Below are 17,393 nucleotides of genomic sequence, written 5' to 3' on the forward strand. Positions count from 1 at the left end.
GTTGATACACTGGAGGGAAGGGATGCCATCCAGAGGGACCTCGACACGCTTGTGAGGTGGGCTGATGCCAACCTTATGAAGTTTAACCATGCCAAGTGCAAGGTCCTACACCTGGGTCTGAGCAATCCCAGGCACAGCTACAGGTTGGGCAGAGAAGAGATTCAGAGCAGCCCTGCAGAGAAGGATGTGGGGGTGCTGGTCAATGAGAAAATGAACATGAGCCGGCTTCAGTGTGCACTCGCAGCCCAGAAACCCAACCATATCCTGGGCTGCATCAAGAGGAGTGTGACCAGCAGGTCAAAGGAGGTGATCCTGCCCCTCTACTCTGCTCTCATGAGTCCTCACTTGGAGTGTTGTGTGCAGTTCTGGTGTCCTCAACATAAAAAGGACATGGAACTGTTGGAACAAGTCTAGAGGAGGGCCACGAGGATGATCAGGGGACTGGAGCACTTCCTGTATGGAGACAGGCTGAGAAAGTTGGGGCTGTTCAGCCTGGAGAAGAGAAGGCTGCGTGGAGATCTCATAGCAGCCTTCCAGTATCTGAAGGGGGCCTACAAGGATGCTGGGAAGGGACTATTCATCAGGGACTGTAGTGACAGGACAAGGGGTAATGGGTTAAAACTTAAACAGGGGAAGTTTAGATTGGATCTAAGGAAGAAATTCTTTACTGAGAGGGTGGTGAGGCACTGGAATGGGTTGCCCAGGGAGGCTGTGAATGCTCCATCCTTGGTGGTGTTCAAGGCCAGGTTGGATGAGGCCTTGGGTGACATGGTTTAGTGTGAGATGTCTCTGCCCATGGCAGGGGGGTTGGAACTAGATGATCTTAAGGTCCTTTCCAACCCTAACTATTCTATGATTCTATGACCATTGCCCTGTTTTCACAAAAATCTACTTGACAGCAAAGCCAGGCAACAGCTTTATGAAACAAATTTCAGCCTGGATGCCTAAATAAACTGTATCTAGAAGTTCTTCCTCTGTCTTTAATACAACATGATCAATTCCAAGCGTGAAATTTCACAAGAAATACAATGTACACTTGAAGCAGGTTTTGGGTCGGGCAAGCAATCTAGAAATGTATTTAGTTATCAAACACCAAGAGTCTCGAAACAAGGACATCAGTTTGTAGCAAACAAGGCTCCATAACTCTGCTTATGGAGTTAGTTGTTGGGGCAGGGATGAAATGAGAGATTACAAACAGAGACACACATTTACACATCAGAATATATCTCAAACTGCCATTTTGTCTGTGTTCATATTGGTTCCCTTCACATCAACTCCCAGCCATGCACTACTTGCTCTCAGTTAAAAAAAAAAACAAACAAGGCACCTACTGGAAAAAAAAAAGTAAAAATAAAGAATTCCTTCAAATGCATACTCTAAAAGTGACAACACTCTTCCTCCTTCCTCTTCAAAACACAGGGATTCAATTTCACATTAAAACTAAGCCAATCCAATGGCTAGCTGACAATAGAAGGGGCAGAACCACTCTGCATCTCCCTTCTCATGTTCTCGTATTAGCACTGGCATTTATTTCACTCAGTGGTTTACCCTTGAGTAGCTGGTTTTTTCTCAGTTTAGATTGGTTTTTCTACTCTAATTTACCCAGCCCAATGTGGCTGAACCACAAGATTAGATATGTGACCCTTCAGTTGAAGCAGAAAATTAAGATGACAGAATCACCCCTTCCAAGAGCTTGTAATTTTTTTCAGGTGTACATGATGTTGAAGACAGTTCTTTGCCACAGAGAGGTGGTTAAAATTAGCAGGCAAGCTACACTTCCCATTTTAGAGTAACCCACCATTTCTTCAAACCCACTAAGAAAACATTGATAGTTTAAAGATCATACCTTTGCAATCTTGTTTTAGGAAGAGAAACGTAAGTACTTGCAACAGAGAAAGAGCTAGTGACACACAAAACTTGAAGGAAAAACCCTGTAGCATTTAAGAATTTTTTTCTCCAATGGATATCAGGTGTGTTTTAATTTCTAATTAAGAATTTAATGGTAGGGGTAAAAGCCCCATTAACTTTTAATCATGACCTCCTTTGCAATTAGTACTTCACATGGAAGTTAAACAACAAATGAAAATACTATGAAGCAAGCCAGGACAAGTTATTTAAATGAATTGACTTTTTCTTGCCTCAGGTTGGTTATCAGATTGCTGTGAATCTGGAGGGGGGAGGTAGGGTTTTCTGACTTCCAGAAAACAGCCACTGTACTTACTTCAAAGTAATTAAATGACATATTCTATGGACTATAAGCAGCCTAATGGCTTTGAGCCACAATAATAAAGCAGCTTTCAGAGTCAGATAAACCCACATTTCTTTTCCATACTCATTTGGCATTTTACTTCAATTCAAAACTCAAATTGACGGTTATGAATAAGAAATCATAGCAGGATCTGCAGACCGTTCTCCTTGATAGCCTTCAATCCTGAATCAAAACAAGTCTAGTACAAAATAAAGACATATTTTAATCACAAAGTAAAGTGAATAAATGAAACTTTGTTTCTCTTTTAAAATAACTAGTAAGTGAAAATAAAACTAATTAATAAAAATTCTCCCAGAATTGCCAATGAAGAGGAAGCAAAACTAGAAATTGAGAAGCACCAAACACATTACAAGAGTGGAAAAAAACCCAAACAAATCAGAAAAGAGAAAGTGACTACTGAATAATGTGGTAAAGATGAAAAATGCAGCCTTGTGGGCAACAGGATTGTTATTCTTGGAGTCAATTTTTAAAACAATATAATGTACAATCACATGGTATATAGCCCTGACTTTCTTAAATACCTCTTAATCCCATGACATACACACTCCCCTGACTGTAATTGAAGTCACCTTGTTTTAGAGATACTATTAAGAGTATTATGAGAAACTGAGTTCCATTCTCTTACATTACCATGTATCAAAACCCCAAGGGTCACAGCAAGCATTATGAAACTCTCAAGTTTTTCTTGTTAAGGCATCCACAGGCTTTTAAGAATCAAAGAGTGAAGGCTTCAGTGTTTGCCTCTGCAGTCATTAAGTCCCACTGTCTCAAAATACCTGGTCTCATTTCAGACAGGGGACAAAACATGTCCTGGGGTGGGAAGGCAGCAAAAAAATAAGAGGATGTCTTATGATGGAACCTTCAGTGAAAGGTAGTGATGGGATCAACACCTCCTGCACCATCCTAGCATATAGCATTACCTGCCTTAACACATCCCTTCCCAAAATACGTGGGCTCCCGATAACCTCATTTGTACAGTATTTCCCTACAGAAAGCAAAGAAAGTGTTGGCCAAGAAGCATAGCTCATCTCTATCCCCTCCTCCTTTCTTTCCCCATCAATGAAGTGGATAAGACAAGCACATACAACTAACCCCAGCTCTGGGAAGAGGACAAGAAATTTTGGGACAGAAGAAAGAGTATAAAGACAGAGAACACATGGAAAAAGGAGAAAGAAAACAAAACAAAAACCACACACACAAAAAAAACCCACAAAAAAAAAAAACACCACACAAAAACAAACACCAAAAAAACCCGCAAACGAAACCAACACAATACTAGCACTGCAGACATTATAACACTATACATAGCAATTCTAGTATTGTTTTTTATCATGTACATGTGGAATCTTATTACTGTATTATTGACTATTAGCTCCTAAGAGCCTCTTTAAGTCAGCCAGCTGTCCCACACTGGAACTCTGATTAGCAGTGGAAATTATTAAATCACATAGCTGTTTAAAAACATACAAGCACCATTCAATTGCCATAAAAGCTCTTGAAGCATTAACAACAAACAAACAAACAAAAAAAAAAAAAACAACAAAAACAACCTGGCTAGAGAACTAAACCTAGTTTCATTATGTACCTTCCCCAAAACAAAACTTAAGACTTGTCATGGACTAAACACAGTTTACAAGAACTTTCTTTCAAATCCAATCCTAAAATTTAAAACCTATATATCTGTGCTGTTACATTTCCATTAGGAATTAACTGAAATGTAATTTAAAAAAAAAAAAATCACAGCAGAATATCTTAGAAACAGGATTTTAATAACTTTTGAGATTTAAAAGGAGAGTTTAAGGCTTTGAATGTATTATTCTACTTCCCTACATTTTAATTGCCTTCAGCCTGAAAAAAGAAAAAGTAAACAAAATTCCTAGTCCTAGTTAAATACTTACCATGATACCACCACTTTGTTTTCTTTGGATTCTTGTTACATGTTCTTACATAAAATGAGTTATCTGGAGGTCGCCTCTGCAACAGAAAAAAAGACCTACAAATAATCAAACAATCCTCATATTGTAATGCATGAGCTATCTAATAAGCTTACAAAAGGCTACCATGTGAATGCAGTGAAAATGAGGCAACAGACAGAGCTAGACCTTTGTCAAGAAAAGTCTCCTATAGATCCAAGTAATAATTCTTACTGGAGATACTTCAAGCCAAAAATTAATGAAAAAGACCAAACAGTCCAGAGGTAGAGAGGGAAGGAAATAAATTTTAAGAAAGCAAAAAACCCAACCCAAAAGAAAGGAACAGCTGTGATTCAAAAAACACAACCACCCAACCAAAAAAATCCAAATTAAATTCCTTTTGCAATTTGGAATCTAATTCTGATATATTAGATCCAATTCACATCCATACACCTCAGCTTGCAGTGGGTGAAAAAATTAACATAAACAAATTCTGTATCTGATCCACACTTCATATTCTTCAGTTTTCTTTACAAGTGTCAAAGTGTCATCATTATGCATAACCAGAGTCTTAGGATACAATACAAAGCCATTTGGAGAGTGTTTTTCTACCACATACACATAACTAGGACTGATTGGCATGTGACATAAATAGGCACATTTGGATAGCAGAGACATACAAGCTCTGACCACATCTAACTTCTATATATACTCCACTGCAAAAGAAACAGTCAAAAGTAAAAGGGTAGTCTTTTAACAAAAAAGGCATAAGGTATTAGTGCCACTCATCCATGATCAAAAAAAGCAGCTTAGCACCATCTACTTTCCTGAAATGAAAATAACAATGATCACTGACATAGTACAGCTGTAAAGCCATGCAAACATCTGCACTGGAGACTTTTCAATAGTTATTTCACACTGCCTTTACAGACGGAATCATTTTACAAAAAAACTGTCCTAAAACGTGACTGAACTTCACAATTAGTACAATTAGAAGGGTTCCATTCACTCTTTTTTGCAATAATGATATATGCACAGGTTACCATGAAAACAGCGACAAAGCACTTACTGCACTATTGTGCAGTTCTAGCTCAGTATTCTTTCAGTAGTAGAAATGTATATATTGTAGTTTAGTCTATTTTAGAATTTTGAAATGAAAATCTCACTTTGCAATGTAGAATTCTATTAACTTTTACTTAATTTACTCCAACAGTGCCAACAGTGCCAAAAGTGTTCATACCTTTTCTTTGCAGCTGGAAAGCATGCTAATAATGCTAAGACAAACAGATTGCACTGAGAGAGCTGGAGACCAGTCTTCTGTTAGAATAGATAAACAGATATGACCATTGCTATAAACATGAGGATGAACAGGAATATTGTCTCCAGTAAACATGACCTAAAAAAAAAAAAAAAGAACAAATAACTGTAATTTACTGTCCAGATTTAATTAAGATTCTGTTGCTTTTGGGAAAATAGTAATACATTAAGAAGTGGATCTGCCATTTTCACTTACACTAAATAATACACTTTACCATGTTAGGTTCATTCATTTTTGGAAGCTATTAAATGAAATATAAAATAAGACAATGTGAGCCTAAATAGCTAGTGAAAACTGTGTTAAACAAATGGTTCAGTGTAGGTTGTTTTTTTCTCTATGGATATTCATACAGCATAGAAAAATGCGAAGGTAGCACCATAAAGACATCAAACTAAAATTTTTATATTTTGCAGCTTTGGTCTTTCACGTCCTGAGGAATACAGTTTCCTAGCCAAAACACAGGATGATTTCATAAGCTACAATGTCATACACCAGGAACAACAATGAGACTCACAAAGGAATATTTCTGTAACCCTGGGCACAATACAAATTGAGTTCTGGACAACTCAGCCAGGTTCCAGCTTAAATAATAAAACGCATCAACCCTATTAACTATAACATAAAAGACTTGTACAAAGAAAGTATGGTACCTTATAGGGCATATTTTTAGATCATTATTTCAAATGAAATATATTTTTATTAGACATGGATAAATATGGAAGAATAACATTTATAACCTTAACTCCGCCCTATTAAAAGATAACATCACAGAGTCAAAAAAACGTTAGAAAAGCAATAAACTATTGCTCTTATGCCAAGTTCCTGTCAAATGCATAGCTGGCTTGGGACCAAGGGAAATGGATTAAAAATTTTGTAGCAGCATTTATCCTCCCAAGCTCCCTAGCCAACATAACCACTATCATCTTTTATGCAACAACATAATAAACCTCTACCACTCATACACATAAAAAACCCAAGAGCCTCTTAAGTGTTTCCTAAGTTATACATATATATGTATGTGTACAAATACGTATACGCGTACATGACACACCCACTTACCACTGACTACAAGTAAGCAGCAACATCTTCATCATGCAGGAAACTGAAATCAGAGAGTTTAACACCTATCTGCCAAATGGCAGATGGATTTCTAAGGCAGCAGAAAAACTGGATGCAAAATGATCTTCCGTAAGTCTTTAAACTGGTATTTCTTAAGCACTGAAGCGCTTACTTTCATACACCAGTAATATATTTCGCTTTAACTAATGTCTTCCTTTTATAGGAAAACCAGAACTAGGCATATTAGGCAAGTAAAATTATGCACGCTATGACAGACAACATACATTTAAAGGCAGAAAACAACCAGGTGATTAAGCAGTAGAAGTGTAAACTGTCAATTCACAGTAAGCAGATTTGCAGGAGAAGAATTACGACCCAGAATTGTATCATATAGAATGAACATACTGCACAGCAGCATTTTTATAAAATTGTCTACAACGAACAAGTATCAGGAACTTAAATTCCTAATTGTTCTCCGAGCTAAAAGTCATCGTACATGTACAGATCTAATTTGTTGCTTTACCATAAATTGCACAGAGCCTAATGCGCAGATCAGGTAATGAGTACAAACAGCACCTACTTGAAATCAAATGCAAGTGGCTACAGTGTTGTGCATTACCTACAAGCAGCTCACTGCAAACCCCATGAAGTGCAGAAGCACAGATGGACAGTTTGTTCTTTAAAGCCTAAGACTGAAATGTCAGCATTCTAGTTTTTAATCACAGTTCCTAAAAATATGTAATGTTTATGGTTTAAGTGCCTCTCACAGCTCTGTGCTTCAGTTTCAACACCAATGAGAAAAGTGTCAGAGATCATTCTTGGAACTTTGAGCTGAAACAGACAAGCCAAGAACTGAGGCGCTCTTGCTTTTCTTTCTCCTGTTTCAGAAAAGCAGGGCTGATAGCTGAACACTACTCTTACCAGCTATGTTTTGTAACACTTCCTCCAGATAATGGAGGGATGGATGTACAAAGCTCATTCTGCAGCCTAGTGGTATTGCCACCACTTCAGTTCCTTTACACTGCTGTGAAAGCAACACAGTATCTCCCAGCTCAATTCTAACCACTAGATTTCCAGGCCCCTCATAGACATGTCACCATGTACCTATGAGAATCCCTACCACAATTCTCCAGATGTATTAACACGCCAGTAGAGAACATGCAAGAGGCTTAAATACGAACTAGAAAAAAAAAAATATAGAAGCTGAAGCAAAAAAGAGAGGATGAAAAAAGCAGTTTGTTGTTTACTCTGCTCCTGTACCACAGTTCAACAGGATCTTCCTACTTTACCCTGTGTTGCTCTTTTGTAATATATGAATATCAATCTCAAGCCTCCAATTTACACTGCTCTTTCGTCTCCTATGAAATCAAGTAAACTGTCACAACACTATACTTCACTGCAGAGTCCTTTTTAAAAGAAAAAGCAACTGCACAGTGTGTTTAATACAAACTGAAGTAACTAAATCTCATATCAGGATAGGTGGATAATATTTATATTCAGCATGTGTCAGGCAGCTATAACCTAGAGGTAGCGTTAAGCAAGAAGGAAGAAATCAGGTTACCTGAGGCGAGTCAAAAGGATACCGACTACTGAACTTAAATAGAAGCTGAAATTTCTCCCCTTCATATAGTGTTCCTGGAGCACCTTCCATGTCTACAATCCACCTAATGAATGGGAAAAAAATATTGTTAGCGTTGTGGACTGACCAATTACAATTTTCTTCCTGGAGCACAGGACTAATCTAATCAATTACCAATGACAGCTAAATATCCATTAGTATAATAACAATCACAAAGGTGAGTAACATAACAAGCCTACACTTGAAGGAAACAAGCTTTGTATTTTACATACAGGCATTTAATATAGTGCTGTAAATTATACAAGTAATTATGACTTGAACTCAACACCAAACCATCAGTTCCCAATATAATGACTGTTAATGTGAAACAACAAAGCTGAAACAATAGTTTACTATTTATTTACTATTACTGTTACAGTTTACTCCTACACAAAAACAGGGCAGAAGAAAACAAAATGTCAAGGAAATCATTCATACTGTTTGAATAAAATCTGTATCCAAGGGGAAAGGGCAATGCTACTCTTACATCTGTGAAAAACTCAGAAATTTAGTGCATATAACCTGACAAATAATGGAACCAAGACCAGAAAAGTTAATATAGAAAGGAAAAGTATAGAACAGGAAAGGTCACAGAAAATTAAAAACAAAACAAAAAGGATAATTTGCAACTATAATAAAGACAATACCTCAACATATCACAGTATTCATTTTCCTCTGATTTTCTCCTTCCATCATGACAACAGGTAAGTTTTTTTACAAGTGGAGCTGCTGGGGGTGGTTGGATTTATGGGCGGTTTTTAATCCAGTCAAAAATAGATGCATATTGTTCAACACATACAGCAACATCCTGCTATCTAGCTTCTGTCATTTCTTACTTCTATTGCTGATCGCTTACTACCATCCTTTGCAGCATCACTTCCCCGTTTTTGTCTTTCACCCTTGACTAAGTTTTATACACTTGAGCAACATGACAAGATGAAGATTCAGCAAGAGACTCAAATAACATTAACATCAGTCTCAAGCAGGGCAGCTGAGATTTTCAGAACAGCACCGTGTTCAGAAAAGCTGACATCTCCTCCAGCTAGCAGTCCTGATGATCCTATTCCCACCCTCTCCATCTCTCCTGTCATATACACTCTCTCTCCGTGTATTTGAGCCATGCACATTTTTTATCTTCTATTATTCTTTTGTTTGGTTAGTTGCTTTTTGGTTGTGGGGGGGTTTTTGTTGGGTTTTTTTTGGGGGGTTTTTTTAAGAGAAATTGCTTCTCTACTGAACTGTCACACTCTTCAGCAGAAATGCATCTTCAACAGCAGCACGGTAATAGCTGTACTGGTGTTTCACATTTTAATTTTGTGATTTCGCCTATCTGCACTCCAGACCACTTGTCTCTTCTTATACCTTCTGCTTTTGCATTTATACACATAGTGGACCAACACTCTTCAGTTTTATTGTTGCTTGTGATCCAGAACGTCCACTTCCAAGTTTTTAAAATAGTTTCATTTACTAAGTAGAAGATAACTCTGCCTGGACTTTTCTCCTTTTATGGCCAAAGAATCAACAGAACCCATCTTTCCTGTGTGCTTTATGGTTTAGCCATCTCATGTTTCTAATCCTTGTGTATTTAAAATAGATGATTGCTTAACATTTCAAATGACCCAGTTACACCATGGGAATCAGTTATTTTATTCAATACCTTTCAAACCCAACCAGCATTGCTACACAAATCTTTACAGCACCAGTTAAAACTGCAACTTGATTAATTAACTCAGAACATGCTACTTGGCACCAAAAACCCTCAAAGAGAAAAAATACGATGTTATTGAGACAGGAAGCCTCTTAAACAGCAACAACTCAAAGATCTAGCATGACAGTAAATAGGAAGTTTTCACTTTCAAGGTATAAAAATTGTACATAATGTCTCTGGGAACAAACACCCAGACTTTTTTCCCTTTTCCATTCATCTGTTGTAAACTTTCTATTTAAGTGTAAACTTAAATTAAATGAGTGAAAAACACTTGCAATATGAGACTGAGTCCTTTCTTGGTTTAGTCACATTCATCTGCATGAAGTATCACAAAAATCAGCAGCATGTAAAAAGCGATAGTGTTTAACTCAGCACACAGAAGGCTCAGAAAAGCCTCATGTAACATGGTCTGAGTGCCACTTCCAAAAAAGCAGATGTGAAGCACCATCAGAAGTCAGCTCTATATTATGCTTTTAAGTCAATACATCAGCCAATAATACAGAACATACAGCTTGCCATTCATACTCACACATGCTAAGGATTTTTTAAACATTTCTCTAAAATTAAACTGAGCAAATTAGTTAAAAGAAAGGTCAACAGAGTCTAAATCTTTTGAACTGCAGTCAATTAAAGAAAAAAGAAAAGTTAATACCAAGAATATCCCCTGTCCATTTCAATGGATAGAACATAGAAAATTTAACAATGCTATTCTCTGTTCTGCTAATCACAGAAAAAAACACAGCAGGGAGCAAAGTACAAATGAATGTTGTTGGTTAACTTTCTTTAAGAAGTTTCCTCCATTTGCTTTAGAGAAAAAAGGTAAGGGAAATTAACAGCTACAAAATGTACTTACAAAAATAACGTAGACTAAACCATCTACTTAATTATTTCAATAAATCTAGAGGGGTTTCAGAGGTTTGTAGTTATGAGAGATTGCTAAATTATTTTATTCTAAAATATGCAGAAGCTTCTACCAATTGACAATTTGTTAGACACTAAATGCCTAATAAAAAATTAATGAATTCACTATTAAGCTCCTGAGAGTGTCCAGCACATCACTGCAACATACTCATTAAGCAGAACCATGTCTTTCAGTCTATTCCCTAGACTAAAACCAAAATTCAGAATGTTACTTGAAATAAGTGGTGGAAGTGGCCTGCAGAGAACTTCTCATTACATATGATTTTCAGATTGATAGCAAAAATAAAATAGTGTATATACTTACTGTGTAATTGAATTTTGTACACTCTTTTCATTTAGAGTCATTCCTGGAGGTGGATCATTTTGCAATGCCAATAGTTCTTTTTGTAATCGTTTCTATAAGGAAATTGTATAAATATTTGAAATATTAAACAAATTTCTACAACAAACATTCACATTAAAGTACATTGCATCAATTACTGAAAGGTAAAAGGAATCTTATTTGAAAAATACAAAGTGAAATTGAAACATGAGAAAGAGGGAAGACTCCTTGTCCCAGAAATTAAACTGAAAAGTCACAAACCCTAAACTTACTGTTTTGGTAAAATGCAGCAGCACTCACATCTGCAACACTGCTAAGTGAAGAACTGTGTTGCGTTATGAAATATATAGAGGTATCCAGAATTTTGTCATAATACAAAGATGTCAGAGCTACACCTGGCAGCAAACATTTCATATTCCCCCGACAGCATCAGATTTACAATTAATTCTCCAAGATTTTAACAGCACAACTCTTCCTCCTCTTCTACCTGGCATCCGTGCAAGCCTTTGCCTTGTCCCAGGTCATTCCACAGGACAGAACACAAAGCTAAAACAAGACTACGTAACTTGAAGAACACAAACTATATTACAACGTTATAGTAACTGCACCTTAGAACATACAGAGTGACAGTATTTAGAAATACAAATAGCCCAGGTAATTCCTACCTATTTTGGTATGTATAAATCGGTAACTGCAACCAGCTGCTTCTCTCACGACTACCAGAACTGTTTCTTGCAACCTCTGGAGCAAGTGAAATGCAATCTCTGTGAAGTATTGCTATTGGCACTGCTTTCAGTGTGTTTTTTCTGCATATAAATAGTTATTTTGTCATTTCCAAGCCACATAACGGAAAGTTCAAGGCTTTTTCATTTCTTATTCTCCTTTTTTCCTGCCAACAATTTTAAGATTTACCGCCTACCAGTCCATTTCCATCATCCTACTATTTAAAATGACATTACACTCAAGAGGAGTAAAAATATATGGTTTTGGAGTTTAATATCTAATGCTGACTCAACATACAATTTTTTAAAATTAGGTTTATCATGCACTTGTAGCTGCTTCTTACTGATTTTCCAAACAACTTTTCTGGTGCCTAGTAGAACTTAAAAAAAAAAAAAAATGCACAGGGGAAAATAAAGTGTTCATTTGCCAACACAGAAGCGATTCAGGATCTCGTATCTTTGACACAGAACTACTGCATTTATTCAAACACGCAACTCCTAAACGAAAAGGTCCTTATACATTCAGTTTACATTTTGAAATAACCTTCTATCACTATTAAGCAGCCCTGAAAACTTGTTTTGGGCTTCCATTTTTCAAATCCTTACCCTGAACCCAGACAGACACTTTAAGTCTTTTATTTTTAAGCAATTACATAAATACACACTCCAAATGTGGGATTTCACCCCAGAATTGCAGGCAATCAGGACATAAGACCAACAACTGCTATTAGAGATGACACAAACCTTTTCATTTTTGTTCTCTCCAGCCATAGTGACCATCTTGGATAACTTCCCTTGGAATTAAAGGGCAAAAATATAATTTTATAATAAATTCCTAGATTTCTCCTGTCCCCATAATGACAGGAACTCAAACTGCTTTACAGTTCAAGGGGGAAAATGCTTATAAAGATTTCATAAGTATTATTCTAGCCACCTCAGACAGAAGCAAGTCAAAGTCTTCACACAAAGATAACTACTTCTACTGGACCAAATGATACACATTTAAGATGTGATACTTTGGGGAACACAAGTCCTTCTTTGGGTTTTCTCCAACTGGAATAATAAAATATACTATTCATTTTACAACATTCTACTATTCCATTAACCACGCCATACAAGTTAATCATACCTTATCTGACAACATAGCTGAGTATCTTCAATAGGCTTTTGCCAGACATTTTCAAGATTTCTTCTATCAAGCATCAGCCCAATTACTTCTGTACAGTTTAACAAAGAGCTGCCTGCAGACCTTTCCCAGAAAATGCTCTAGAGCACTCTACAGCAATTGCAACAAATTGCAGAGTGCATCGCAGCCTATTAACAAGAATTAATTCCAATACCAAGAAATTGTTTTAAGAGAGGGGTTAATGTTTAGAAAAAAACCTCTCTGGTCAATGCTTTCCAGTGTCTGACTATTCTCAAGATATAAAACGTTTCTTTTATATCCTACTGGACTATCCCATGTTCTAGTTTGTGTCTGTTACCCCTTGTCTTCCTTCTGTGGCTCCATTTTCCCCAACATCCTCCCACGAGGCTGTTGCAGGCATCAGCAAAATCTTCCCTTTCCCTTCTCTTCTGAAGGTTCAAGAAATCCAGTCAGCTTTTCCTTCTACATCATGTAGTACAGCCCTGTACCATCGTGGTGGGCATCCGTTGGACTCACTCCTGCACATCAATATCTTTCTTGTACCAGGGCTCCCTAAAGACAATACTCCAGATGTTGTCTCAAGTGCCAGAGACAGGAGAAAAATCACTTTCCTTGAGCTGCTGGCTACATGCCTGCACACGCAGCCTAGGAAAATTTGGAAGATACTGTCCAAAGATATTATGAAGGAGATTGGGGATTTTTAACCTCTCTCCCTTACCATGATTTAAAATAATCTGTCTCATTAATATACAAAACTGGATTATCAGGAGTCAAATCTAGTTTAAATTAAAAAAAAAAACCTGCCCTCTTAAATGAAGTTCTTGCAGACCAGATTCATAGAGTTTAATTAGGAAATTGAGCTCCTGGTTACCACAGTAATTCAGAAAACATCTCAAATTTAAATGCTACAACTTGAAGTGAATTCCGGTGTTTAACAATATTTGTACTAGCTAACCAAAGCTAACGAAAGGGGGTACAAAGAACATTAATTCTCTCAGAGTAACGCTACGTCTAAAGACTACTGTACCACCACGCACAAATCCAGAAGCATGCACTCTTAGCTTCAAGATAAGTCATTTATGTATTTTTCAAGAAACATGACTCCGATATACCAAGCCCACGCACGTTACGTACAAAAGGCATGCTGCAACTGTAAATTTCTGAAATTAAGCATTTGAGAAAGAACAGTTTCATATGGTGAAAAGCCTGCCCTGTATTTGACAGCTGTGAATACAGAAGACTTTCTCCAGCACAAAGCTCTTGAGAATTAGCAGCAACTTACATAGCAGGACAAAGTATAATGGATTAACGCTTTTCAGAAGATTTTAACTACCTTATTTGTAGATGCTCATAAACTTCAGAAGATACCTCAGGGAAGTCACCTCTCCATCTTCTTAACACAAGCATGGATCAGTATTTCTTAAAATATCTTGGCCATTAAAAGCCTTTAACATTTCCCACATCACTATCTCTTGCTTTTATAACTGGAAGAATTTTCTTCACAGTAAGAGATCTAGGCGAGAATCACAGATCACAGACAGAGAATTCTTACACTTATTTCAACTTAGGTTTAGCCTTCCCCAGTATCTACTCAACTAAACACATAATTCTTTCAAGCCAATGCAGACTGCCCTGAAAATACCCTCTGGTAAGTCCACTCAGCTTGACAGAACCAAATGCCCACACAGTCAAAACCAGAGTAATTTTACTACAAGCAAACTACAACTGTGATACCTTGAAATGTGGTCTTTGCGACTAATAAAACAAACAAAAGAGATACAACAACAAAGAGTGGTTTATACCACATTTTTCTCCCGTACTTATTCAAATATCACACTAAAATAAAAAATACTAGCCCAGTCAGAATACAGCTCTTGCTTCACTTTCACAATAGTTACCACAGAGTAAGAGAGTAAATCACGTCAGTTCAGTGTGATTCTTCTTCCAAAATCTATTTTAGCTACTTTTTATCTAGGAACTCTCAAGTTAATTGTCTATTATTTCATACAGATATCAGAAACTACTTGGTTCAGTGATCTGCAGAAGCCAACCTGTCACATGACAGTAGAAGAATAAAAATAGCATTTATCACCTGGAAACTCACTCAAAATAACTGTCAAAAAAAAGCCCTCAGATTCAGATGCTTAAACACAACAGAAAAAAAAAAATAAAACCAACCCACACAGAAAAATCCTAGTGACTGACACAATATCCAATGTCTAAAAGATACTGAATCTGTCACAGAATGATTTGGCTTGGAAGGGACCTTGGACGTTATCTAGCTCCAACCCCCCTGACATGGGCAAGGACACCTTCCACTAGACCAGGTTGCTCAAAGCCCCATGCAACCTGGCCTTGAACACTGCCAGTGATGCTTCCTTAAATACCAAAATAATTAAATACCTTAATGTTTCCTTAAATACATGAGGAGGTACAGCACTTTGGGTAACTTACACATCCACATGCAGGTTATACTAAATAACATTCAACAAACATTCAGAAGTAAAACTTTTTTTATTTATTCTTAAAAGTGTATATAATTAGGAAAAAAAAATCAAAATGTTTAGTATCTTCCTAAAGGACCCAATTTAAATTCATTCCCGTAAGTTCCTACTCTCTCTCCCAGTTCCGGGCATCAAAAGAAGGTGCTCCTATTTATTAATTCTTCTAAAGTGTACGCCTACAAACCTTTACTTACTCTTCATATCCCTGGTGAGCCTCTTCATCCAGCTCAACTACCTTTGCCTTCAGTGGCTCTTCCTGCAAAATCTTCCTCTTCCTTTTTCTTACTTGTGGTAAGATTTCAGTACTGGTTTAGCACCTTACACTTAAAGAAATTTCAGTCTTCCTTCATCTCCCTGAGCTCCTCAGTTTATTTCACTTTCTTTAGATTACAGAAGTTTATTTAAGTACTCTATTTCCAGAACCATTTTGTTTAGTCTTTTGCTCAGTTTAAATCAAACCAGCAGGACCGATGTAATTCTGGTTTTAAGATAAGATGATTTAAAAGATAACTATTTATCCAGATCATCTTGATTTTCTGACTTTTGTGGGAGGGAAGCAGGGAGCTATGTAGGACCAGTCAGCTACACCAGCCAGGAAAATCTACATTATTAGCCACAGTGGCATTTGTCTCCTCTTTCCACTAAGGTACCTAATGACTAGTGTCACAATACGTTTTCAAGAACAAGCTACCTAAAGGCACTCCCAAGACCTTTGTTCACATTTCAGCCAGACAGTGAAAGACTATTATAAATTCATAAACCTAGTACAGAAAAAAAGGCAAAACAAAGTGGTTTTGACTCAAGTGATCTTTTTTTAAACACACATTACTGTTTATCTATAGCACTGTTATGATTAGTACTATCCTGCAAATGTTCCCTTCGTTTCTATCCTCCTAGTACAACGCATATTTTGCAGTAGTACTGTTCCAGTTGTCAATGCTTTCCTCCTACCCCTGCCATACTTCTATTTTTGCTGCAATTTCCAGATTCATACCCTGCAACAGTAGTTCATGTCACTTTGTTCTCTTGCTCAGGCTGCTATTGCTATTTATATACATTTAAGCTCTGTCCTTTTTATTTGGCATGATTTGTTGTTCATTTAACTGCGTCATGTATTTTTTGCTTTTCTATTCACAGTCTCATCCCTTTCTTCATCTTTCTAGTGATTTATAAAAACCTTTCTTAAGGCTTTTCAAATCTGATAATTTAAAATAGTGAACAATGGGTAGATTTCACTCTTACATGCTTGTCCCTTCCTTTCATACTGAGATTATACAGTCAGTTTTCTGTTCTGTACAAAGTCTTCAAGTCACAAAATAGCTCCTCCTGTAGCCATACTGACTTTTACTACTATTCCTGTTTATTTTTTTCCATATTGAGACGGCTTGCCACTGTAAATTTGCATTTTCTTCTGGAAACTTTTACCTCTTCAACACTATAATCAGGAGACCACCTTTATTTACATATCTCCAGCCCATGTTGCGACGTGCATATCTAGTCAATACCATTACTGGTTTTGCTTTTTTTCTTACCACAAATCAAGAATACATTTCTTTTCATTACATACTCAAGTTGCATTCAGCCTCTTAGCCAGCCCCTTTAAACCAATACATAAGCTAGTGCAGCTACTCACTCCCACAATAACCTCGAAACAGGTGTTTCCTATACGCTGATATGCTCCTGGGAGCTGTTCTTTTCATAACACAAGACCATCTTTCCAACATTTCTGCTAACCCATCATAAGATTTCATACAGAAGCTCCCTTCCTGCTTGTTCACTTTCTATTTAGAGAGACTGCAAAAGAAAACACAGACTGCAATCATGGAGTTACTTATGTAAAGGGGGATAAACAAAGGATGCACAGGCAATCTTAATTTGAAACATCAATTCAC

At 36.9% G+C, this 17,393-nt stretch overlaps 1 protein-coding gene across 3 annotated transcripts in view; it reads right to left on the bottom strand.

Moving 5' to 3' along the window:
- UBE2W (ubiquitin conjugating enzyme E2 W) overlaps window positions 1–17,393 on the bottom strand; it is a 66,655-nt gene that overhangs the window by 37,234 nt on the left and 12,028 nt on the right. For 2 of the 3 annotated variants that reach the window (XM_080611572.1, XM_080611573.1), the window contains exons 2-5: window positions 11,111–11,202; window positions 8,121–8,223; window positions 5,423–5,578; window positions 4,168–4,243 (exon numbers count right to left, since the gene is read on the bottom strand). In XM_080611572.1, the coding sequence (XP_080467698.1) occupies window positions 4,168–4,243; window positions 5,423–5,578; window positions 8,121–8,223; window positions 11,111–11,202 (427 nt within the window). Of the gene's footprint in view, window positions 1–4,019; window positions 4,244–5,422; window positions 5,579–8,120; window positions 8,224–11,110; window positions 11,203–17,393 lie in introns of those variants that run through there. The other variant, XM_080611571.1, reaches the window with a different exon arrangement.

The sequence above is a fragment of the Psittacula echo genome (assembly GCF_963264785.1).
Source record: "Psittacula echo genome assembly, chromosome: 2".
NCBI classification, from domain to species: domain Eukaryota; kingdom Metazoa; phylum Chordata; class Aves; order Psittaciformes; family Psittacidae; genus Psittacula; species Psittacula echo.